The following is a 27,129-nucleotide window of genomic DNA, read 5'->3' as shown; positions in this document are numbered from 1 at the left end:
AACCGGGATCTTGGGTTCATGTCACACTACATGTAACTCCTACCATTTTGCTTGGGCTTGCAAAATCCTACGAACTGTCCTGGCTTGAGACAATTCACGCCTCTCCACTCACTTGATGAAGGAGCAGCGCTCCGAAAGCTCGTGATTCCAAATAAACCTGTTGGACTTTAACCTGGTGTTGTGAGACTTCTTACTGTATTTTCTTTTTGAAGTGTAGTCACTGTTGTAATGTAGGAAACAAAGCAGATGCCCGCACTCTCCCTTTGATTTTAGGGCGGCACAGTGGTTAGCACTGCTGCCTCACAGCACCAGGGGCCCATATTCGATTCCCGGCTTGGGTCACTGTCTGTGCGGAGTCTGCACGTTCTCCCCGTGTCTGCGTAGGTTTCCTCCGGGTGCTCTGGTGTCCTCGCACAGTCCAAAGATATGCAGGTTAGGTGGATCAGCCATGCTCAATTGCCCTTCAGTGTCCAAAGATGTGTGGGCCTGGGGAATTCGCGGGGTAAATGTGTGGGGTTACGGGGATAGGACCTGGGTGCAATGCTCTGTCGGAGGGGGGGTAGTGGTGCAAACTCGATGTGCCGAATGGCCTCCTTCTGCACTGTAGTGATTCTGAGATGTGATGTTGTGAAAAGCAAGGTTCACTGGGTGGATGTAATCGCACTATTATTTGCGGATAATTTATGGCAGAGCATGTAACGCAAACATTGAGAACAATTAAGGTTTTATAGGAGTTGCAGAGAATGTGCTTAACGCCCATAACGCTAAGAGAATTATCGCGCACCCTCACCAAGGCTGTGTCTAAAACTCAAGAGCCAGAAGCCTCATGGGAATCCACGAAGGTACCAGACAAGTTAACATCTTGGGTGCAGAGCCTTCTTCAACAGAAGCATCCACAACAGCAAACATTTCTCCCGACAGAGAGGGGGGAAGCATGCAAAATTCCAACACTGGAGATGCAGGGGGGTTGATTCTCCTGTTTAGGGGTCTAGAACCAGAGGAGACAGCCTCAGAAGAAGAGGTAGGCCATGTAGAACTGAGACAAGGAGGGATTTCTTCACTCAGAGGCTGGTGAATCTTCAGGATTCTCCGCCTCATAAGATTGTGGAGGATCAGCCCCTGAGTGTTCAAGAGAGAGATCGATAAACCTGATGTCAAAGATATCGACGGACATGGGCATAGTGTGAGAAAATGGAGTTGAGATGGAAGATCAGTCATGATATAATTCAGTCGCAGAGCAGGCCTGAGGGGCCGAATGATCTGCTCCTGTGTTCCGATGTTGCCTTGTACCTTCAGCGTATCCATCATTTTCTGTTTTTGTTTCATTTTCGGAACTGGCATTAATTTATTTTTCAATTCGTGCCTCGTGGTCTCAGCTGTGGCATACTTGCTTCCCCCAACAACCTGTCCTGGTCCCCCCCCATGCCGATACTATAGTTAAGAAAGCTCACCGACGCCTCTACTTTCACAGAAGACTGAGGAAATTTGGCATGTCAACTACGACTCTCACCAACTTTTACAGATGCACCATAGAAAGCATTCTTTCTGGTTGTATCACAGCTTGGTCTGGCTCCTGCTCTGCCCAAGACCGCAAGGAACTACAAAAGGTCGTGGATGTAGCCCAATCCATCACGCAAACCAGCCTCCCATCCATTGACTCTGTCTACACTTCCCGCTGCCTCGGCAAAGCAACCAGCATAATTAAGGACCCCACGCACCCCGGACATTCTCTCTTCCACCTTCTTTCGTTGGGAAAAAGATACACAAGTCTGAGGTCACGTACCAACCAACTCGAGAACAGCTTCTTCCCTGTTGCTGTCAGACTTTTGAATGGACTTGCCCTGCATTATATGACCTTTCTCTACACCCTAGCTATGACTGTAACACTACATTCTGTACTCTCTCGGTTCCTATGTTTTGTCTGTATCATGCGCAACAAATAATACTTTTCACTGTATACTAATACATGTGACAATAATAAATCAAATCAAGCCCTGAGAAGGATGATTGTGGGTTCTGGACCCACATCAGAGACTTGAGCACGCAGTCTCGACATAGTGCGGTGCCGAGGGGCTGCCGCGTTGCGGTGCCGAGGGGCTGCCGCGTTGCGGTGCCGAGGGGCTGCCGCGTTGCGGTGCCGAGGGGCTGCCGCGTTGCGGTGCCGAGGGGCTGCCGCGTTGCGGTGCCGAGGGGCTGCCGCGTTGCGGTGCCGAGGGGCTGCCGCGTTGCGGTGCCGAGGGGCTGCCGCGTTGCGGTGCCGAGGGGCTGCCGCGTTGCGGTGCCGAGGGGCTGCCGCGTTGCGGTGCCGAGGGGCTGCCGCGTTGCGGTGCCGAGGGGCTGCCGCGTTGCGGTGCCGAGGGGCTGCCGCGTTGCGGTGCCGAGGGGCTGCCGCGTTGCGGTGCCGAGGGGCTGCCGCGTTGCGGTGCCGAGGGGCTGCCGCGGTGCGGTGCCGAGGGGCTGCCGCGGTGCGATACTGAGTCGTCTTCACCTGACAAAGGAGCAGCGCTCCGAAAGCTCGTGATTCCAAATAAACCTGCTGGACTTTAACCTGGTGTTGTGAGACTTCTCACTGTGCCCACTTTCACAAAGCATTTGGCTCCCTGTTCTAATACTGCCTGATGTGTCAAATCTGTCTTTGTAATGGTCCGGTGAAGTGCCTTGGAATTCTTTACTCTGTTGAAGGGACTATGTTGTTGTGGGGAGGCAAGGCCATACAAAAGCTGAGGTCTAAAGTTTATTTATTAGTCACAAGTCTGCTTACATTAACACTGCAATGAAGTTACTGTGAAAATCCCCTAGTCGCCACACTCCGGCGCCTGTTCGGGTACACGGAGGGAGAATTTAACATGGCCAATGCACCCTAACCAGCACGTCTTTCGGACTGTGTGAGGAAGCCAGAGGAAACTCACGCAGACACGGGGAGAACGTGCAGACTCCACACAGACGGTGACCCAAGCCAGGAATCGAACCCGGGTCCCTGGCATTGTGAGCCTTGCCCTAATGGCAAATCTAAGTTTTTGTTTTAATAAATAATTCGTAGTTACCTCTTGTCACAGTTCAATGGGGCTGTTTTCTTTTACAGCACCTTATCAGTTGAAGCAAGCCAGCTGGGAGGGCCGGGTCAGCCAGTTTACATCAGCTCCCGAGGTGTTCCACGCTGGCTTTCGAAAAGCTCAGTGTTTCCTGAAGGAGGGGAGGTGGGGGTTTGGTTGGTGAAAGTAAAGTTTCTTGCCTGTTGAGCAGCTGCTGTTGTGTGTGGGATGCAGCACGAATGGTGGTGAAGATCCTGGAACCCAAAATAAAACACTCCTCTGCCGCAGCCGGGATTCTACACCTCTGCAGGTAGAGCCAAAACAGTAAGATACCCATCTTCAAAGCCACTCTCTCCACCTCCGCTCTCACACACTAACGTTTCCAGACATCCCGCTGTTAGTGAACAAAAACAAAACGGAACAGAAAAACAAAGTTATTTTAAAGAGTATAGATTAACTTGACTGTGTTACACAGCTTGATCCTCTGGAGAGCAGTGAATTGCATAAAGCATTCAAGCATTACATTCAGACCTAATGAATCTACTTGAAGAATGTTGACATTGTATCTTTGTAACACACTGATCATTGTGTGTGCGTCTGTGTGTGTGTGTGTCTGTGTCTGTGTCTCTGTGCGTCTGTGTTTGTGTCTCTGTGTGTAATGTAAGCAGTGGTAGCTCTCATAAATGTTTTTCTCTTCCCTGACTTATTTGATTCAATCTTTTTTTTAAGTTAGTGCCTTGGGTGTGGCAGAATAAGACTCTGCTTTTCATCATTGGGCCATTTACTTGGGTTTGATGAACCTGACAGGGTCAGAAGCTTGCTCTGTCTGATGCCTGAAGGGTTCCTGTGTGTGTTGTGCTGGGCCATGTTCATAGAATCATAGAATCCCTACAGTGCAGAAGGAGGCCATTTGGCCCATCAAATCTACACTGACCACAACCCTATCCAGCCCGTAACCCCAGGAATTACCCTGCTAGTCCCCCTGACACTAAGGGTCAATTTAGCATGGACAATCAACTTAACCCGCACATCTTTGGACTGTGGGAAGAAGCCGGAGCACCCGGAGGAAACCCACGCAGCCACGGGGAGAATGTGCCGACAGTGACCCAAAACCAGAATTGAACCCGGGTTCCTGGCACTGTGAGGCAGCAGTATTAACCACTGTGCCACCCTGCTGAGATTTTCCAACACTTTCTCTTTTTATTTTAAATCTGCCATATCTTATTTTTGTTTAAACCTTCCAAGTGATGCTGTGTAACAAAGCGGAACCCAGTGCCAATAACAGCAGAACACCTTTTAAACTCAGTGCTTTTGACGAAGGGTCACCCAGACTCAAAACATGGGCTCTGTTTCTCTCCCCACACAGGCTGCCAGACCTGCTGAGGTTTTCCAGCATTTTGTTTTTGCTTCAGATTTCCAGCATCGCCAGTAATTTGCTTTTACCTTTTAAAGATGGTGATTGATAGATTCGAGCGGTGCTTTTGAATTAGCTGCCTGTGTCTCCAGCGCAGCACCCGACCTGACCATGTGGAATGTGTGTGCCCATTCAGCAAGAAAGCATTGTAACCCTTTTATTTGCTTCAGTTGAGGGAGGGGGCGGGGGGTGTAGAATGTGTCTGAAATGTGGTGGACTCCTTTGTGCAGCAGCGAGAGGAATCAATGGTCCATTAAACAGTCACAAACAGGAGACGGTGTGGCCTGCACTGGGACAACTCCAGTAAACATCACTACAGGACAGATCCTTAATGTATTCAATGGAGGTGCGAGAGAACCCCTCAATTTCCCCCTCCCCTATCCTCCCCCCCTCCCCTATCCTCTCCCCTATCCTCCCCCCCTTTCCTCCTCCCCCCCCCTATCCTCCACCCCCCTATCCTCCCCCCCCCCCTATCCTCCCCCCCCTATCCTCCCCCCCCCATCCTCCCCCCCCTATCCTCCCCCCCCCTATCCTCCCCCCCCCTATCCTCCCCCCCCCTATCCTCCCCCCCCATCCTCCCCCCCCATCCTCCCCCCCCCTATCCTCCCCCCCCTATCCTCCCCCCCCTTTCCTCCCCCTCCCCTATCCTCCCCCTCCCCTATCCTCCCCCTCCCCTATCCTCCCCCTCCCCTATCCTATCCCCCCCCTTTCCTCTCCCTCCCTCCTATCCTATTCCCCCTCCTCTCTCTAACCCCCTCCCGTACCCAATCACGCTCCCCTATCCTCCCTTTCCTATTCCCACTCCCCCCATTCCTATCTCCCCTCACCCTACTCTATAACCCCCTCTAAACCCCTCCTCTTACCCTGTAGCCCCCTCCCCTTCCCTGTAGCCCCCTCCCCCTTCCCGGTAGCCCCCTTCCCGGTAGCCCCCTCCCCCTACCCGGTAGCCCCCTCCCCCCCCACCGACCCTGTAGCCCCCTCCCTCCCCCCGTCCTCCCTCCCCCCATCCTATCTTCCCACCTTCCGAGCCAGACCCCTCCCCAGTTCACACCGCTTCCTTTAACCTGGTTGGGTGTTGTGAGAGTGTTCAGCCTCGGGGATCTCTCTCTCCATCTCTCTCTCTCTCTGTGTTGCAGATCGGTGATCGGAATGGGGAGCTGGCAGCCCAGCTGAATGTGAGTCACCTGCAGTCGGTGTTGGGGGTGAGCTTGGCGCAGCGGGACAGACACTCTGATTATGAAGCGCAAGGTAGGATTCACCGTCCTCGGATAAAACCCTCACGTTGTGGGCAAGCTAATTGTCATGCATAATGTGTGATCTCTGGATAAGTAGAAGTCGGCAGATGAGAGTAACACTCGGGTGTGCAATTTAACAGAACAAAATCAGACTTGCAAATGGAGTTGCAATGTCCACAAAGTTGCCTTTTAAGGTCCCCCTGAGTTATTCAGGTTGTTTGAATGGGTCTGTTGACACAAGGTGTTGGTTCTGTGGGTGTGAGCCCTTTTAACGGTGCCCTTCCTTTCACTGTTTATCCGGTTTCGCGCTGTGGTGCATTTTTTCTTGCGGGGTTTTACTGAGTAAAAAATGTGTGAAATTAACTGGAATTTGCCAGCTGATGACCTCCGAAGTCAGCTTGTGATCGAAGACAAGTTATTTTTACTTGGTGTTTTAGTTTCCATTCAGGTGCAAACTCGGTTTATTTTAAACGTCACATCAAGTTTTGATTCTCAAAACGCTTCAGTAAATAATTTCAACTTCTTTCTGTAGCCAATTCTCCTCGAGGGCTAGCGTGTGCTGTAATGCTAATTAATGCCTTTCCTTGGAGTCAGTTCAGTGGAGAATGCTTAGTGACACCTAGAATCTGAGTCACCTTCGAATTATAGAATCCCTACAGTGCCATTTGGCCCATCGAGTCTGCACCGACGACAATCCCACCCAGGCCCTATCCCCGTAACCCCACATATTTACCTCGCTAACCCCTGTGACGCTAAGGGGTATTTCACCATGGCTAATCCCCGTAACCCGCACATCTTGGGACTGTGGGAGGAAACCGGAGCACCCGGAGGAAACCCACGCAGACACGGGGAGAATGTGCAACCTCCACACGGACAGTGACCCAAGACCGGAATTGAACCCGGGTCCCTGGCGCTGTGAAACAGCATTGCTAACCACTGTGCCACAGTGCCGCTATTCAGCCCATCAAGTCCACACCAATTCTCCAATGGAGCATCCCACCCAGACCCTATCCCCGCAATCCCACGTATTTACCCCACTTATTACCCCCCACAACCTACACATCTTTGGGACACTAAGGGTCAATTTAGCATGGCCAACCCACCTAACGTGCACATCTTTCAGACTCTGGGAGGAAACCGGAGCACCCAGAGGGAACCCACGCAGACACGGAGAACGTGCAGACTCTGCACAGTGACCCAAGCCGGGAATCGAACCCGAGTCCTTGGCGCTGTGAGGCAGCAGTGATAACCACTGTGCCTAAATGTGAGTAGGGAATTCAGTTGAAAGCTGACATTGTTCGTGGCCAAATTATCCTGAGGAAGGCCTTTGGATACTTCAGCTTCATTCATCCCTGGTACTGGTGTTCATGCGTGTGTGTGTGCGTTACCTCTGGCTGCTTTTCACATTGCCAAGTTTGTTTTTAAAAGACTTGGAGCTGAATACAAGTGGACAGGAGCAGGCCTGGGAGAAGAGTGTCACCAAATTACATTGTGTAATGATAAAACATTGCTCTCCAATGTCCTGCTGGGCACAGCTTTAGAGAATGTTGCAAGTTGTCCTGTTCTGGGACATTATAGTTGGATTGTTTCGGTGATTCCACTGAACTTCCATATTTTCTGAATGGTCCATATTTTCGTGCTAAGATTTAGCTTCCATTGATGGGATTTGGAGGTGATTGATCCTATGATTGTCTTTCTGTGTAGAGTATGTGTTGGCCAAAAGAAATAGGGAGAGGAGGAGGCCATTCGGCCCCTCGAACTTGCTCCGCTATTCAATAGGATATGGCTGATCCAACATTCGTCACGTCCACTTTGGACGTTTCCATGTTGAGGATCATGCTCCCCACTTGTCAGTCAGATACGAATATGAGACAAGAGGAAGATCCCTTATCTGTTTCACAATGTTGCTTTCAACGCGAACAAAGATTGTCGAAGGTGTCATCGCAGGTTCAACCATCCAACTGAAAAGGATAACCTGGCTCGTAAGTGAGTATCAAGTCTCCCCCCACTGAGGCTATGGACTTAAGGCTAGGATACATCTATGCTAATAGGCCCCTGATATTACTTGTGAAGCTGCAAAGGTGGACCGTTGTTAAAAAAGCTGCAGTTGAAATTGATCGGAATCTGTTGCACAGTGGTTCGCAAAGCTGCATCACAGCATCAGGGACCTGGGTTCAATTCCAGCCTCGGGTCACTGTGTGGAGTTTGCACATTCTCCCCGTGTCTGTGTGGGTTTCCTCCGGGTGCTCCGGTTTCCTCCCACAGTCCAAAGATGCGCAAGTTAGGTTGATTGGCCATGCTAAATTGACCCTAATGTCAGGGGGATTAGCCGGGGTAAATATATGTGGAGTTACGGGAATAGGGCCTGGGTGGGATTGTGGTCGGCGCAGACTCGATGGGCCGAATGGCCTCCTTCTGCACTGTAGGGATTCTATGAATTTTATTACTGGCTAAAGTAAAGTTTACTTATTAGTCACAAGTAGTCTTACATTAACACTGCAATGAAGTTACTGTGAAAATCCCCTAGTCACCACACTCCGGCGCCTGTCCGGCACATGGCCATTTCACCTAACCTGCACATCTTTGGACTGTGGGAGGAAACCAGAGCACCCGGAGGAAACCCACGCAGACACGGAGAGAACGTGCAAACTCCACGTTCCCAAGTGAGGAATCGAACCTGGGTCCCTGGCTTTGTGAGGCAGCAGTGCTAACCACTGTGCTACCATGTGTTTGTACAAAGGTGTTTGTAAATTTTGGGCTCCGGACCAGTGACTAGATTCCTTTTTTATTTAAAAGTCATTTCTTTTGTATCAAAGTAAGGTGTCTGGTGTGCAGCAATTGTGCGCTGGAAACTGGAACTCAGCACATCTCCTGGCCAGTTCATACGTTAACGAGTTGCAAAGGAGACTTCGTGGCTCTGGTCATTTCTGCCACTGGACACTTTGTACATTCCACATGATCGCCATTGTTTCCTTATGCGCTTTATGCAAAGCGCCACTCGTTGGCTGGAATTTTACCATCCCACCCACCACAGGAATCGGAGCGGGCGAGGGACGGACCATGGAAAGGTCCGTTGACCTCAGGTGGGATTTTACGGTTTCGGGATGAACGAGGCTGGAAAATCCAGCCATTATCTCTCGAGTTGTCTGTAATGGAAGACAAACATCTGCATTGAGAAAAAGCATGATTGCCAAGTTACTGATTGGAAATTTAAGATCATTATGAATGTATTGTGACAGTGAACCTTTCTTTGGCTCCTTGAGCTTTTTTGTTCAGTGAAGAAAAATAATCTGTTAATGATTAATTGCTGCTTGCAAGTAGCAGTTACCTGGATATCTAAAGGTGACCCAATCCTGTAGATTGTTACTTTGAATGGAAGCATTCAAGTGTTTTTGAATGATGACTTATTTGTATGTTATTACCGCCGTGCACCTCAGCCTGTATGGCACTTTGGGAAGACTGAGGCCATTGTCTTTGAGTCCCACCAGAAATAGTCAGCAATTCCATTCCTTCTCTGGCCTGAAGCTGAACTGAAGCGTTTGCAGTCTTGGGTCGGAATTATCCAGCCGTTGCGCCAGCGGGATCTTCCGATCCCATCAATAGCGCACCGTCCACTGCCGGTTTCATGGAGCAAGGGGGGCATTCGATGGGAAACCTATTGACAATGGCAGGACCAGAAGATCCTGCCGCTGGCTAATGGCGGGCAGCCTCCACTGCCGCAAAACATGCAACGGGTTGAACAGAAAATCCTGCCCCTGGTGTCCCTTTTGATTCTGAGCTTTGCTTTTCAGAGAATCACAGATTACTACAGTGCAGAAGAGGCCCTTCAGCCCATCGAGTCTGCACCAATGCATGAATGCCCTGACCTGCCCACCTAATCCCACTTGCCAACACTTGGCCCATAGCCTTGAATGTTATGGCGTGCCAAGTACTCATCCAGGTACTTTGTAAAGGATGTGAGGCATCCCGCCTCCACCACCCTCCCAGGCAGCGCATTCCAGACCGTCACCACCCTCTGGGTAAAAACTTTTTTCCTCAAATCCCCCTTAAACCTCCCACTCCTCACTTTTAACTGTGTCCCCTTGTAACTGACCCTTCAACTAAGGGGAACAGCTGCTCCCTATCCACCCTGTCCATTCCCCTCATAATCTTGAACACCTCAATCAGGTCGCCCCTCAGTCTTCTCTGCTCCAGAGAAAACAACCCAAGCCTCTCCAACCTCTCTTTATAACTTAAATGTTCCATCCCAGGCAACATCCTGGTGAATCTCCTCTGCACCCCTTTCAGTGTGGTCACATCCTTCCTATAATGTGGCGACCAGAACTGCACACACTACTCCAGCTGTGGCCTCACCAAAGTTCTATACAACTCCATCATGACCTCTCTGCTTTTGTAATCTATGTAAGAAGTTTAACAACACCAGGTTAAAGTCCAACAGGTTTATTTGGTAGCAAAAGCCACACAAGCTTTCGGAGCTGCAAGCCCCTTCTTCAGGTGAGTGGGAATTCTGTTCACAAACAGAGCTTATAAAGACACAGACTCAATTTACATGAATAATGGTTGGAATGCGAATACTTACAACTAATCAAGTCTTTAAGAAACAAAACAACATGAGTGGAGAGAGCATCAAGACAGGCTAAAAAGATGTGTATTGTCTCCAGACGTAATCTATACCCTGATTGATAAAGGCGAGTGTGCCATATGCCTTTTTCACCACTCTATTTGACCCCATATTCTCTCCACTCCAAAATTGTATATTTCTATTCCTGTAATATCACATACACCGCACTTGGAGTACTGTGTGCAGTTCTGGTCCCCACATTACAGGAAGGATGTGGAGGCTTTGGAGAGGGTGCAGAGGAGGTTTACCAGGATGTTGCCTGGTATGGAGGGGAGATCCTATGAGGAGAGGCTGAGGGATTTGGGATTGTTTTCGCTGGAAAGGCGGCGGCTAAGAGGGGATCTTATTGAAACATATAAGATGATTAGAGGTTTAGATAGGGTGGATAGTGATAGCCTTTTTCCTCTGATGGAGAAATCCAGCACGAGGGGGCATGGCTTTAAATTGAGGGGGGGTAGTTATAGAACCGATGTCAGGGGTAGGTTCTTTACCCAGAGGGTGGTGAGGGATTGGAATGCCCTGCCAGCATCAGTAGTAAATGCGCCTAGTTTGGGGGCGTTTAAGAGATCCGTAGATAGGTTCATGGACGAAAAGAAATTGGTTTAGGTTGGAGGGTCACAGTTTTTTTTTTTTAACTGGTCGGTGCAACATCGTGGGCCGAAGGGCCTGTTCTGCGCTGTAATGTTCTATGTTCTATGTTCTATACAGCCTCAGCCAGCTGCTTCAGCCCTCATCTAGGTTCACCAATTCCAATTTTCGCCCTGCCAAACTTTCACCTTCCATACATCTTATCTCATCCAAAATGCTGCTGTTCACCAAGTCCTGTTTGCACCTTTGACCTTAAGTCCTTTGCTTGCCAGCCTGGCCCACCAGCCATAGTAAATTCTCATCCGAATGCCTCCATGTTTTCACTTCACTCTGTCTCTGCAACCTCCTGCAAGTCCACGAACTCTGTATTGTTCGAGCCTCTCGGTTGCAGTTCAATAAAAGAGACATGAATTCTGCTTCTTCATGAACTACTTTTATTTCTTTGATCCAGTTCCACATACAATTTTCCACCAACACCCAGTACCATCTGTGGTCCCTTTATATATCAGTGACATCTGTTGAATAATTGACATCAAATTAGGACTTAATTGGAAGATCTGTTTACCCATTCCTAACATGCATCCCTCCAATTCTGGCCTCTTCTGTATCCCCAATTTCCTGCGCCCCATTTTTCAAATTCTTTCATGGGATGTGAGTGTCGCTGGCAATGCCAGCATCTTATGTCCATCTCTAATTATTCTTCATTAAGTGGTGGTGTTCCGTTTTCCTGAATTGCTGCATTAGTCCATGTGTTGTAGGGAAAACCCACAGTGCTGTGACAGAGTTTCAGAATTTTGACGCAGTGACAGTGAAGGAACAGCGATATATTTCCAAATCAGGATGGTGAGTGGCTTGGAGGTGTCTTCCCATGTGTCTGCTGCCCTTGTGCTTCTAGGTGGTAGAGGTTGTGGGTTTGGAAGGTACCATGGCAAGTGCACCTTGAAGATGGTACATAGAGCTGCAACTGTGCACTGATTGTGGAGACAGTGAATGTTAAAGATGGTGGATGGGGTGCCAATTAAGAGAGCTGGGTGGTGTCGAGTTTCTTGAGCTGCACTCGCCCAGGCAAATGTTCATAAGTTAATAAGATATGAGAGCAGAATTAGGCCATTCGGCCCATCGAGTCTGCTCCGCCGTTCGATCATGGCTGATATGTTCCTCATCCCCATTTTCCTGCCTTCTCCCTATAACCTTTTAACCTATTGCCAATTAAAAATCTGTCCAACTCCTCCTCAAATTTACTCACTGTTCCAGCATCCACCGCACTTTGGGGAATCCTTTGGGAGAAGTAGTTTCTCCTCAACTCTGTTTTGAATTTGCTACCCCTTATCCTAAGACGATGACCACTCGTCCTAGATGGAGAGTCTTGCAGCCATTGATGCCATGCCTTCAGCTATCCCAAGCCTGAAACTCTGGATTACCATCTTCAAGCCTCCTTGCCTCTTTCTCCTCCTTAATGTCACTCGTTAAAATCTACCTTTTTGATCAAGCATTGGGTCACCTGTTGACATAAATGCTGCAGTCGCTGAAGTTTGCGCTTTCCTTTTCTGTTCATATACTTATAATTAAATCTTTGAGATCCAGAAGCAATTGATTTGACTTGTGAAGGATGTTCAGCAACATTTTTTAATAGTTCTTGGAATATGTTGAAATGCTGCCATGACAAAATTGAAAGCTACCTTGGGTGGCACAGTGGTTAACACTGTTGCCTCACAGCCCCAGGGACCCGGGTTCATTTCCCGGCTTGGGTCACTGTCTGTACAGAGTCTGCACATTTTCCCCGTGTCTGCGTGGGTTTCCTCCGGGTGCTCTGGTTTCCTCCCACAGTCTGAAAGACGTGCTGGTTAAGGTGCATTGGCCATGCTAAATTCTCCCTCAGTGTACCCGAACAGGCGCCAGAGTGTGGCGACGCGGGGATTTTCACAGTGACTTGATTGCAGTGTTAATGTAAGCCTACTTGTGACACTAATAAATATACTAAAACTAAAAACTAATTCTGAAAACATTTTGCATTGCTTTTTGCACTGAGGTTCTGACGGTCTTTGCATACTGTGTTTGTCTAGTGCAGAAATGCTGTGGGGATTTAATACTGTGCAAAGATTAGTAAATATCCGCAAACAGGATTATTGCCAAGGCGGACATATGCCAGGAATCAGCTTTAAGGTTGGTAAGTGAGCTAGTCAGAGCATCATCAGTGGTAGCAATAACCATATTTGAACCACACACGTTTATTGCTCTGGACGGTGTATATGTGAGGACAGGAGGGCTAAGCCACTTGCAATGGAGGTATATGATTGTTCTCCCCATCACTTTGTCTCTCTAACCATTGTTTTTTGGGCATTGTGATATGGTTTATCGTGTCTTTTAGAACAGTCATGTGCCTTGGGCGTCACTGGCTGGCCAGCATTTATTGCCCATCCCTAGTTGCCTGAGGGCAGTTGAGAGTCAGCCACATTGCTGTGGCTCTGGAGTCACATGTAGGCCAGACCAGGGAAGGACGGCAGATTTCCTTCCCTAAAGGATATTAGTGACCCAGATGGGTTTTTCTGACAATCAACAATGGTTTCGTGGTCATCAGTAGATTCTTAATTCCAAATTTTTTTGAGTTAAGAAATCTCAGTAGTTATTTGTTTGCCTCGGCATTTAGGAAGCCCAGGCTCTAACAGCTGGAGCCAGCTAATGTAGGATTAAGTGTCATCACCGATTAAACCAGCCATTCACGGCTCGACTGAAACTTCCTGAAGCACGTGGTGGTTTAGTCCACATAACCATTGGACCATAGGAAAGTCACAGCACAGAAGCAAGCCAATCAGGCAACCGTGTCTGCGACCGGCCAAAGTATAAAAAAAACTCGCTGCCCATTCTACACCCACCTCCCAGCACCCGGCCCATAGATTCATGGATGTTTACAGCACAGAAGGAGGCCATTCGGCCCATCAAGTCTGCACCGACTACAATCGCACCCGACCCTATTCCCATAACCCCATGCATTTACCCGAGCTAGTCCCCCTGACACTAAGGGGGCAATTTAGCATGGCCAATCCACCTAACCAGCACATCTTTGGACAGTGGGAGGAAACCGGAGCATCCGGAGGAAATCCACGCAGACATGGGGAGAATGTGCAAACCCCACACAGACAGACAGTGTCCCAAGCTGAGAATCGAACCCGGGTCCCTGGAGTCATGAGGCAGCAGTGTTAACCACTGTGCCACCGTGTCGGGATCTTTTATGGAGTTCTTCCTATTTTCCCATCATCCTGGCTGGTGTTAATTTTTGAGTGGATATTAATTTAATAGTTATTTTAGTTTGTGGAAAAGCAGTCCCAAGTGTGATGATGTTGGTCTTTTGAGAGATGGCAGGTGCAGTGAGAATACTACCTGAATTTCCAAGTGCTAAATAGGCTAATTGTTATCCCTGGGCTAAAATGTACGCTTTCAGTTCTCGAGGGACTTGGCCCAGTTTGTAGGAAGCCTGGTGCAGCCAATGATTTAAGTGTCCATTCTGGGAAGCAGGGCATTGTGCTTACAGGAGAATTGGAAATTTTCTTACTAATTAATATTTTCCCTGTAATCTGACAAATATGTGTCACCGCACTAAATTAATCTCGTAAAATTGCAATTTTTAAATATATTTATTGAAGGATTTCCGCAAAATGTGTTTTAAATTCGCTCCTACTAGAGAGCTGGAAAGTTTGAGATTCCATCCAATGTGCCCGCATAATCTTTGCGGTGTAGGGAGAGAGCGATGGTGGTGTAGTGTCATTGGACTAGTAATCCAGAGACTCAAACTAATGCTCTGGGGGGAGTACAAGTTCAAATCCCACCATGGCAGCTGGTGGAATTTGCTCTGTGCAACATCTCGATCTCCGGCCTTCAGAAAGTAAATTGGGATGACAAGTGGCAAGTATCATTGGCACCACACAAGTGCCAGGCAATGACCCATCTCCAACAAGAGAGTTGTTGGAGACTGTATATGCACTATCTATAGACTATATATCCCATAACCCCTTGACAGTCAATGGCATTACTATCGCTGAATCCCCCACAATCAACATCCTGGGAGTTACCATTGACCAGAAACTGAACTGGACTAGCCATATAAATACTGTGGCTACCAGAACACATCAAAGGCTAGGAATCCTGTGGCGAGTAACTCGCCTCCTGACTCCCCAAAGCCTATCCACCATTTGCAAGGCACAAGTCAGAAATGTAATGAAATACTCTCCCCTGGGGTGGCACTATAGTAAGAAGTTTAACAACACCAGGTTAAAGTCCAACAGGTTTATTTGGTAGCAAAAGCCACACAAGCTTTCGGAGCACCAAGCTCACCTGAAGAAGGGGCTTGGGGCTCCGAAAGCTTGTGTGGCTTTTGCTACCAAATAAACCAGTTGGACTTTAACCTGGGGTTGTTAAACTTCTTACTGTGTTTACCCCAGTCCAACGCCGGCATCTCCACATCGTGGCACTATAGCACAGTGGTTAGCACTGCTGCTTCATGGCGCCAGGGACCTGGATTCGATTCCCAACTTGGGTCACTATTTGTGCGGAGTCTGCAAGTTCTCCCCGTGTCTGCGTGGGTTTCCTCCGGGTGCTCTGGTTTCCTCCCACATTCTGAAAGAAGTGCTGGTTAGGGTGCATTGACCCGAACAGGTGCCGGACTGTGTGGCGACGAGAGGAATTTCACAGTAACTTCATTATGGTGTTAATGTAAGCCTTACTTGTGACTAATAAATGAACTTTAAAGAAAACTTTTGGATAAGTACAGCTCCAACAACACTCAAGAATCTCAACACCATCCAGGACAAAGCAGCCTGCTTGTTTGCTGCCCCATCCACAAACATTCACTTCCTCCACCACCGGCGAACAGTGGCAGCCGTTTGTACCGTCTCCAAGATGCACTGCAGAAACTCGCCAGCGTTCCTTCGACAGCACCTTCCAAACCCATGACCACTACCATCTAAAAGGGTTAGAACAGCAGATACCTGGGAACACCACCACATGGAGGTTCTCCTCCAAGTCACTCGCCTTCCTACTTGGAAATATATCACCGTTCCTTCAGTGTCACTGGGTCGCAATCCTGGAACTCCCTCCCTAACAGCACCACAGGTGTACCTACACCTCCGGGATTGCTGCTGTTCAAGAAGGCAGCTCACCACCACCTTCTGAAAGACAACTCGTGACGGGCAATAAATGCCAGCGATGCCCATATCCTATAAATGAATTGAAGAAAATAAATAAATAAATTGGGGAACTTTGACCCAGAGTAATGAAATCATATTTATTTGACATTGTCTAATCAAATCTGTGGTCGTCCCAATACGTGTGTGTTTTGGACTCAGCCAATCTGGGTCAGCTATATTGTTTACCAACCCATTTAAATCCCGTACGTACAGGATGCACTTGAATATGTGTTCATAAAACTGTCAGCCTTCATAGTCAGTTGATGCTAATTGCTAATTGATGCGTGGTGACTAAAAGTGCAATCTGAAAGGAATAATTGCTCAATAAGATGTTGACACAGGCTTGAGTACGGCACGATGCTGTATTTCAATATAAATAATTCTAATTGTTTAGCTAATGCATTATAAAATATTGAGCATCAAAGTAACCCACCACAAGAGATGCACTCAAGACATACAATTTATCTATTTAATTAACGTCCTTTATTCTATATCACAATGTGTCCTTTGTTCTGAGGCTCTTTTGGAGACTGCAGTGTGTTGCTTTCCGTCAGATCTTGAGGGGAATCTTGTTAATTTATTTGATTAAATGCCAAGTTAAAAGATCCAACATCAACCAGCAGCCATGAAAGGGGGCTGGAGTTTGACAAATGAAGGTGCCAATTAGATATCCAGAGAGAAAAAACTGTTCCTTAAAGCAGATTATTTGGAACAATGCGACATTGTCAGGTAGTTGTAAGCTCAGCTACCTGTGAAGGTGGATTTTCCAAACCAGCCTCCCATCCATTGACTCTGTCTACACCTGCCGCTGCCTCGGCAAAGCAGCCAGTATAATTAAGGACCCCACGCACCCCGGATGTTCTCTCTTCCATCTTCTTCTGTCGGGAAAAAGATACAAAAGTCTGAGGTCACGTACCAACCGACTCAAGAACAGCTTCTTCCCTGCTGCCATCAGACTTTTGAATGGACCGACCTGACATTAAGTTGACCTTTCTCCACATCCTAGCTATGACAGTGACACTACATTCTGCACTCTCTCCTTTCCTTTTCTATGAATGGTACGCTTTATCTGCCAGAAACAATACTTTGCACAGCAAATTAATAAATGTGACAATAATAAATCAAAAAATTTACATTGCATTTATAGCACAGAAATTGTCAATTCGACCCAACTTGTCTCTGTTAGTGTTCAAGTTTAAAGTTTATTTCTTAGTGTCACAAGTCGGCTTACATTCACACTGCAGTGAAGTTACTGTGAAAATCCCCTCATCGCCACACTCCGGTGCCTGTTCGGGTACACTGAGGGAGAATTTAGCATGGCCAATGCATCTAACCCGCACGCCTTTCAGATTGTGGGAGGAAGCTGGAGCACCCGGAGGAAACCCATGCAGACGCAGGGAGAAAGTGCAGACTCCGCACGGACAGTGACCCAAGCCGGGAATCGAACCTGGGTCCCTGGTGCTGTGAGGCAGCAGTGCTAGCCACCATGCCGCTTGGGATAGTAATGCCCAGGGCTGGGAAGTTTGTTGGACCTTGGTGGTGAAAGTGGGAAACGAGAGCAAGTGGGAAAGACTATCCTAACACTTCACTTTTCTGGATATAACTAATCCCAGTTCAGCTCTTGAATAACATGTACGATTTCAATCATTTTATTAATGTACAGAATTGATGTACTGGTTTGTATTGGATTAAAACTACATAAATGCACAGAATCACTGACTGTGTGTTAATTCACAGTACATTCGATATCAAGACTTCTGATATGAGACTTTTAAAAAGTTATGAATTGGATGTTGTAGATTGATCTAATTAAGCGCTGAAAGCTAACTCTTGCTGTATGAAAATAGATGGAGCATTGGCTTGACAATTGTTTTGGAGTTATCAGATTTCAGTTACGTGAGAGTAGTCGAAACACCAGAGGTCACTTAGGGGCAAACGCTTTAGAATTTGCAGTTCCCATTCCAACAGTCTCAAAACTGAGATTTGTCGTGATCTGGACGTTGAGTTAATATCATCCAGCAGGTGCTCTGCTATCACTGAGTTTACAAAAGAGCTGGAATTAAATCAGATGTTGCTCTTCCTTTTGATTTGATTTATTACTGTCACATGTATTAACATACAGTGCAAAGTATTGTTTCTTGCGTGCTATGCAGACAAAGCCTACCATTCATAGAGAAGGAAAGGAGAGGGTGCAGAATGTAGTGTCACAGTCATAGCTAGGGTGTGGAGAAAGATCAACTTAATATAAGGTAGGTCCAATTAAAAGATTGAAGTGGAGATGCCGGCGTGGACTGGGGTAGGCACAGTACGTAGTCTCACAACACCAGGTTAAAGTCCAACAGGTTTATTTGGTAGCACGAGCTTTTGGAGCACTGCTCCTTCATCGGATGAGTGGAGATTGAAGGAGAGTATTATTAGAGAGTTTTACACAGACAAAACATACTGTTCATAGAGAAGGAGAGAGTGCAGAATGTGGTGTTAAAGTCATAGCTAGGGTGTAGAGAAAGATCAACTTAATATAAGGTAGGTTCATTTAAAAGATTCAACTAGAGTGTCATTAGAGAGTTTCAAAGAGTTAGAGTTTTATTAGCATGGAATGAGAGCGTAAGATAGAATTAGAGGGTAAGTTGGGCCTATAAGAGTCAAAATTGAGTGTATTAACCAAATGCTATAGTCCTTCCTCTCCGATTTTATAACTGCAACTCTGGTATTGCCTAAATTACCAAAAGGTTTTTCTGCACATCCAGGATAAGCCTCTGTATCCAGAGGGTGTTTAGAATCTGCAACTGGCTACCACATAGAGCAGTTGAGGCGAATAACATAAATGCATTGAAGAGGAAGCTGGATAAGCCCTTAAAGGAGAAAGGAATGGAAGGATTTACAGATCAGGTTAGATGAAGTAGGATGATAGGAGGCTCACGCGCAACTTAAACACCAGTATAGACTATTTGGTCCCAATGGCTGTTTTTGTGTTGTTGTTCAGGCCAATTAAATCACCTTCACTTGTCTGGTGATCTATTTTGGGGAGGATTCAACATTTTTTTGTGTGTTTTACAAAGGTGAAAATGTACAGGCAGCTGTTGCCATGTTAAAATTTCTGGGTGTTTGCGTTAAAGAAAGTGTACAGCAAAGCAGCATCTGTAGGATGGCAGTTGTATTGACGAGGGTTTTTCAATGTGAGTTTCATACCCGAGGTGGTAGTTCTGAAAAGGCTTCAAGGACTGTTGGTGAGGTACCCTCAGCTTGTAGATGAAACCAAGCAAAGTCGAGAGATCACAATAGTTACAACGCATTTATGCGGTCCTTGTTTTCAGATTTCTTGATCGCTTTGCCTGTCCCTATCTCCATAACCTGCTCCACTCGAAGAGCAAAGAACTGTACAGCACAGGAACAGACACTTCGGCCCATCAAGCCTGTGCTGACACATCGTGGTGACGCATCATGCCTTCCTAATGTAAAGACCTTTTGCCTCTATGCAGTCCATATCCCTCTATTCTCTGCCAATTCATGTGTCTGTCAAGATGCCTCTCGAGCATTGGTATTGTGTCTGCTTCCACCACCACCTCTGGCAGCGCATTGCAGGCACTTACTTCTCTCTGTGTAAAAAAGATTTGCCCCTCACATCTCCTTTAAACTTTCCCCCTTGAATCTTATGTCCCCTAATATTTGACATTTCTACCCTTGGAAAAGGCTCCAACTATCAACTCTATCCGTGCCTCTCATAATTTTGTAAACTTGTATCAGGTCGCCTCCGATGTTCAAGTGAAAACAAACCAAATTTGTCCAATCTTTCCTCATAGCAAATACCCTCCAAACCAGGCAACATCTCGGTAAACCTTTTGTGTACTCTCTCCAAAGTCTCCACATCCTTCTGTTAGTGTGGTGACCAGAACTGTACTCCAATAGGTCTCTGCGTTTCTCCAATTCTTCCTCTTCCACCTCGTTAATTTTCATCATCCTACCATTGGTGGCCATGCCTTCAGTTTCCTGGACCCTGGATTTCCTTCCCTAAACCTCTCCATCTTTCTCCTCCTTATACCTACAAAATCATTGTTGCTGTGAAATCCAGCCAACACAACACAAGAGATCCCATCACACTAGATTATTTCTTTTGTGTTAATGTATTCAGATATAACTGTAAAAACACTTCTGGTCGCCACACTACCAGAAGGATGTGGAGACTTTGGAGAGGATACAGAAAAGGTTTACTGGAATGTTGCCTGGTTTGGAGGGAATTAGTGATGAGGAGAGATTGGACAAATGATTTGGTAAAGAATGTCTGGGATCTTTATAAGTGATCGGGTCTTCGCCACGTTACGTAATACCGCTGATACCAGTAGTTCCTTTACCCGCTGCGTATCAGGGCATAAGAATTGTTGAAAGAGAGCTTGGAATCATTGCCACTTGGAAAAACCCTGGTATCTAGACCAGTACTGGTACCAACTAGTGTCAGTTTTTAAACAAGCCTCACTGGGCTACTGTACTGTGGAGTTTAAGTTGAATATTTCGCCGCAATCAGCTGGCATTAATGAGTTATTTTCAAGCATTCACAAGCTGTAAAATCTGAGCGATTGGTGGTGCTATCGTTCTCACACCTGTGGTATTCACTCTCAGGCAATGCAATTCCTGAGACGCACCTGTGCCTCAGAGCTCTAAGCACTCTTTGGTTTTTATAGGCCATGGGAGTCTACAGGAGAAGTGAGGCAACATCTGATTTAATTCCAGCTGTTTTATAAAATAGATGTAAGTAGAGTTAGATTTTATTTTAGACCATTCTGAAAGACACCGGTGAGGGGAGAAAAACGCTACTCCATCTGCTTCACGGTAAGCGTCCTCCTTACCTTCTGTTTCATTAACATTTTTAGTAACATGGTATGATATCATTGAAAGGTTTTTTTGCTCCTTTACTGATGCAAAGGAGCTAGTACTTATTCTGACTGCAAATTAAAACAAATCTAAGTGATTTAGTTGGACAAGATGAATCAATAGTTTGAGGCTGTTGATTCTTCACTGTAATGTCTTCATAGAATCATCGAATCTCTGCGGTGCAGAAGAAGGCCATTCGTCTCAGAGTCTGCACCAACTCTCTGGTAGAGCATCCTACCCAGGTCCAATCCCCATAACCTCGCATATTTACCCCGTTAATCCTCCTACACATCTTGGGACACTAAGGGGCAATTTAGCATGGCCAATCCACCTAACCTGCACATCTTTGGGCTGTGGGAGAAAACCGGAGCACCCGGAGAAATGGAATGTAAGAATTTTAAATATGTGCAGTATATAACTTCTAACCTATTTCATTATTGCATAGCAAGAAAGAAAGACTTGCAGTTCTGTTGCATCTTTCATGACACTAGTACATGAAATATAATTGCTGTTGTGATGAATGAAACAGAAAGAAAATAATTCCGCTTAAATTGAAATAATATCAGATTTACCTGAACCCCAATGGGCTGAAAGGTGAACGATTGAATTGAGGTTATATGATTAGCATGGTGGATAAGTGTTAGCACTGCTGCCTCACAGCCCCAGTTTTTAAGTTTATTTATTAGTGTCACAAGTAGGCTTACATTAACACTGCAATAAAGTTACTGTGAAAATCCCCGAGTCGCCACACTCCGCCGCCTGTTCGGGTACACTGAGGGAGAATTTAGCACGGCTAATGCACCTAACCAGCACGTCTTTCAGACTGTGGGAGCAAACCAGAGCACCTGGAGGAAACCCACGCAGACACTGGGAGAATGTGTAGATTCCGCATGGACAGTACCCGGGTTCGATTCCGGCCTTGGGTCTGTGTGGAATTTGCACATTCTCCCTTGTGTCTGTGTGGGTTTCCTCCGGGTGCTCCGTTTTCCTCCCACAGCCCAACTGTAGAGATTCTGCACTGTAGAGATTCTATGATTCTAACTTGCATTTCTATAAATCCTTTAACACAGTAAAAACAGCCCAAACATTTCACAGGAGCATGAGAGGAAAAAAGAACCATGGCAAGCTGGGTGTGTAGTGGTTTATTAAAAAGAAAAGACTGTTGTTGCTGATGGAAGAAGAATGCATTTAGAAACTACAGGAGTGGATAACGTTGTGGAAAGGTGTTAGCATTGCTGCCTCACAGCACCAGGGACCCAGGTTTGATTCCGGCTTTGGGTGACTGGAGTTTGCACTTTCTCCCCGTGTCTGCATGGGTTTTCTACGAGTGCTCCGGTTTCCTCCCACACTCCAAAGATGTGTAATTTACATGGATGATTCTAACTTGCATTTATATAAATGGCCATGGTAAATATGTGGGTATAGCATGGGGGAGTGGACCTCGGTAACATACTCTGTCAGAGAGTCGGTGCAGACTCGATGGGCTGAATGGCCTCTTCTGCATTGTCGGGGTTCAATGATACCAAATGGTCAAATCAGACTTGTGCATCTTTGTATATCACATTGTTGCGCACAGCATTTCTGTGCCTCCAGTTTTGCAATCCCTCTTAGTTTTCCTACATAACATTAGCCAATGAAGTATCATTGAAGTAGATTCACTGCAAAGTGCTTCGGGACATCCTGAGGTTCTGAACGCTGTTATATCAACACAAGCCCTTAAAATTGCACGCGATTCCATTGCGAAGACTTGTGAAAAGCACCTGAGCCACAACGCCCTGCCTTATGATCCTTTGAAACCAGATAATAACTGGATCATGACAAAAGGGCCAGGGTCATTCTGCACCCCCATCCCCCTGCCCCCCTCAAAAAGTATTGAAAGCCCATATAAATATATTCTCAGAGGGACTGTTACATGCAAGCTGCACCCTGTGTGTATTACCTGTGTTTAGGATTGGCTTCTGTAGCTGCTTCCTTTCTGCGGGAGGGAGATATTCCGTAAAGGCATATAGAAATAATTTAGAAACTTTAAAATATGGATTGAAACTCAGCAGTGTTCAACTTGAACCAAGATTTAAGAGACCTTAGACTCTCAGGAGTTGAACGTTCTATTTTTGAGTGTAAGCTCATTTGTGAAAGTGTCGTGCCCTCATTTGAGGGAATCTCCTGCTGGAGTTGGCAGGAGGAGTTCTTGCTCGCTTTTAGTGTCCAGATTATGAAGCCATGTGATCTGTTTCCGAAGTGCAGGACCACTGGAATAGTTTGCGTTCTTTACCCGAGTATTAACTGACATCTGATCTTGTTTATTCTTGGATGGAGTCACATGTAGCCCAGACCAAGTAAGGACGGCAGATTTCCTTCCCTAAAGGACATTAGTGAACCAGATGGGCTTTTCCGACAATCGACAATGGTTTCATGGTCTTCAGTAGATTCTTTAATTCCAGATATTTTTTATTGAATTCAAATTCCACCATCTGCCGTGGCGGGATTCGAACCCAAGTCCCCAGAACATTAGCTGAGTTTCTGGATTAATAATCTAGCACTAATACCACTAGGCCATTGCCTCTCCATGGGGAAGGTCAAGGATGAAGTAACTGAAGGTAGTTGCACCGAGGATAGTAGCATCCTGAGGAATGCCTGCAATAATGTCCTGGGCCTTAGATTGACCTCCTACAACAACAACCATCTTCCTTTGTGCCAGATATGACTCAAACTGGTTTCCCATTGATCTCAGTTTTGTTAGCGCTCCTTGATGCCACATGTGGCCAAATGCTGCCTTGGTGTCAAGGGCAGTCACTCTCGCCTCACTTGCAGAGTGACCCTGGCGGAAAGCAAGCTGAGCATCAGTGAGGAGGTTACCACAGAGTGACTTTTGATAGTACTGCCAATACCACCTACCATCACTTCACTGATGATTGAGAGTAGCCTGATGGGATAGTAATTGGCTGAATTGGATTTGCCCTGCTTTTTGTGGATAAGACAGGACTTGACAGGGAAATCCCAATTCTCCACATTGGCGATAGATGCTAATGTTGCACCTGAAACAGTTTGGCTAGGGACGTAGCTCATCTTTAGTGCTCTAGCTGGGTTATTGTAAGGACAGTAAGAAGTCTCACAACACCAGGTTAAAGTCCAACACGTTTATTTGTCAGGATAGCAGAGTTTCTTTTCTGAGATGTAGGATTGTGTGTTAGATCTCTGTTAATGATATTCTGATTAGAACTAGGAAGAAGTCATTAGATTGAGATACCCTGCCCCTTTTCTTCAGATGATCATTGAATCCCTACAGTGCAGGAGGAGGCCACATGGCCCATCGTGTCTGCAGCAACAACAATCCCACCCACGCCCTCGCCCCGTAATCCCAAATATTTTACCTACTAATCCTCTGAAACTAAGGGGCAATTTAGCATGGACAATCAACCTAACACATGCACCTTTGGAGTGTGGGAGGATCAATGGACACTTCTGAGTGTTTTTTCTAAAGAAAATAAGAACAAGTTCCTTAATGTTTATCTAATAAATGAAATCTAGCTACCTGGAATCACCTCCATTTCTCTTCTTTTTTTTTCCCCCTCTCTCTTTGTCCCTCCCTTCCCTTCCTCCTCTCTCCCTCTCTCTCTCTCTGTATCCTCTCTCTCTGTACCCTCTCTCTCTCTTTCTGTACAATCTCTCTACACACCCACTCTCTCTCTTTCTCTGTATACTCTCTCTCTGTATACTCTCTCTCTCTGTACCCTCTCTCTCTCTCTGTACCCTCTCTCTCTCTCTCTGTACCCTCTCTCTCTCTGTGTACCCTCTCTCTCTCTGTACCCTCTCTCACTCTCTCTCTGTACCCTCTTTCTCTCTCTACCCCCTCTCTCTGTCTGTACCCCCCCCCCCCCCCTCTCTCTCTATACCCTCTCAAATGCTGTAATGTCCTGGTTAGGTCATTAGAACTGATCATTAGTTCGTCAGTCCAAGACTCTGACCTATCGAGAAATTATAATTCCTCTTCTGCGCAAGTGGCTGTCAAAATACCCAAGAGTTCAATAGTTTCCTGGGAGATTGACTTGGTCGCCGTGAGCTCTGCTTCACGTGGTGTTCTCTCGAATCTACTGACCCAGTCACATTTTTCATACAATAGACCGACTGCTTTGAGATTCCTTGTTTAAAACAAAAGACTGCGACGACCAGCCAGCTTTATTCTGTGTAACTTGTCCATTGTGGGAGAAGGTTCTTTATTATACAATGCAGGATCCGAGCTCACTGTGTGGAGATGAGCTTGTCATTGTTCTCTACTGAACCTCAGGACATTTTAAAGGAATGTCTCGAGATGTTTCTCTCAATGAAATAATTTGGAATGTGGTGATTGTTGTACAGTTTAGACAATTGTTGCAGTCATTTTGGTGGATTGAGATTCCATGTGAAGCACTGTGATTAACTCCACTCCCCAAGCCACACTCAGTTGGTTGAAGGAGAAATGGTAGACCAGGAGACCAGGATAACTCCCTGTTTACCTTTGAGTCGCATTCTCGCCACTCTTCATTATCACGTGAGCAACCCAAGGTTGGTTACCTTTAGGTCTATGGTCATAGTTTGAGGATACGGGGTAAACCTTTTAGAACTGAGGTGAGGAGAAATTTCTTCACCCAGAGGATGGTGAATATGTGGAATTCACCACCACAGAATGTGATTGAGGCCAATACGTTGTGTGATTTCAAGAAGAAATTAGATATAGCTCTTGGGGCTAAAGAATCAAAGGGAATGCGGGAGAAGGGGAGATTAGGATATTGAATTTGATGATCAGCCACGATCAAAATGAATGGCGGAGCAGGCTCGAAGGGCTGAATGGCCTAATCCTGCTTCTATTTTCTGTGTTTCTATGATCTTGTGTGTCGTTTGGGGGACACCTGATGTGTCACCTGAAGGCAACATCTCTATCAATGCAGCTCAGTCCAGGGCTTGGTTTGCTAGACTAGTTTAGACGCTCAAATTCTGGAGAGAGAGAGAGACCGAGGAAGTTTATTTGCACCCTCGGGAAGTGAATGTCATGCCTAAAATGAAATTCCTATCTGTAGTTGGAAGGGAGGAGCGTGCTTTAAAAGGTTGTCAGTCTTCAGTGTGAAGTGCTTAATTTTTCAGGGGTCATTCTTTCAGGAGAGAGGAGGTAGATTAGGGGGAAACAGTGGTATAGTGGTAATGTCACTGGACTGGTAATCCTGAGGTCGAGGCTCATGCCTGGGGGCACTGGGTTCAAATCCCACCACGGTAGCTAGTGGAATTTGAATTCAGTTAATAAATGTGGAATTGAAAGCTAGTCTCAGTAATGGTGACCATTAAACTATTGATTGTCGTAAAAATCCATTTGGTTCACTAATGCCCTTTTAAGGAAGTAAATCTTTGCCTTGTCTGGCCAACAATGTGGGTGACCATTAACTGTACTCGGAAATGACCCAGCAAGCCAATCGAGAGCAATTAGGGATGGGCATCAAGTGCCCACATCCTATGAAAAATCAATGGAACAAAAAGTACATAGATCGAGCGAGACCATTTCCACTGATCGGGGGAGTCCAGCACAGGGAGAAATTGCCTTCAAATTAGAGCTAGACTGTTAAGGGGTGACTTTGGTGAACTCTTTCCCCCAAAAAAGCTGTTGAAGTTAAGGCTCAGTTGAAAGTTTGAAACTGAGATGGACAAATTTTTGTTTGATAAGGGGTGATCAGGATTATGAGACCAAGTTGTGTAAATGAAGCTAAGATACAGATCAGCCATGATCTCATTGGTACGGGGTAAACCTTTTAGAACTGAGGTGAGGAGAAATTTCTTCACCCAGAGGATGGTGAATGTGTGGAATTCACTCCCACAGAATGTGATTGAGGCCAAAATGTTGTGTGATTTCAAGAAGAAATTAGATATATTAGAGGAGCTGAACGGCCTACTCTTGTTTCGATGCTTCTGGAAATAATGTACCGCAAGAGTTACCGCCCAGGCCACACAGGTATAGAGGTTGCATATTGGGCATGTACAGTATCTCCAGTGATTAGCTGAACTACGTAAAGTAGAAGTGTCCCAGGTTTAATGCCTTCCTTTGCAGAGTTAGCCTGGGTGGAGGTAGAAGCAACGCAATTGGCCTTGGTGGTCCTGGTTAAAGGTGGGCTAAAGCAACCAAGGTTCCTGTTTCTGAAGTGATGCCTTTTAGAAACACTTCCATCTGGAA

At 46.4% G+C, this 27,129-nt stretch overlaps 1 protein-coding gene across 4 annotated transcripts in view; it reads left to right on the top strand.

The window, feature by feature from the left end:
- Positions 1-27,129, top strand: part of gpsm1b (G protein signaling modulator 1b) — a 298,729-nt gene that overhangs the window by 170,474 nt on the left and 101,126 nt on the right. For all 4 annotated transcript variants that reach the window (XM_078226261.1, XM_078226258.1, XM_078226259.1 and 1 more), the window contains one exon: positions 5,583-5,694. In XM_078226261.1, coding sequence (XP_078082387.1) covers positions 5,583-5,694 — 112 coding nt within the window. The remainder of the gene's footprint in view (positions 1-5,582; positions 5,695-27,129) is intronic.

The sequence above is a fragment of the Mustelus asterias genome, chromosome 13 (assembly GCF_964213995.1).
Source record: "Mustelus asterias chromosome 13, sMusAst1.hap1.1, whole genome shotgun sequence".
In the NCBI taxonomy this organism is placed as follows: Eukaryota; Metazoa; Chordata; class Chondrichthyes; order Carcharhiniformes; family Triakidae; genus Mustelus; species Mustelus asterias.
The sequence above is the reverse complement of the archived record's forward strand: the minus strand, read 5'-3'. Positions and strand labels throughout refer to the sequence as shown.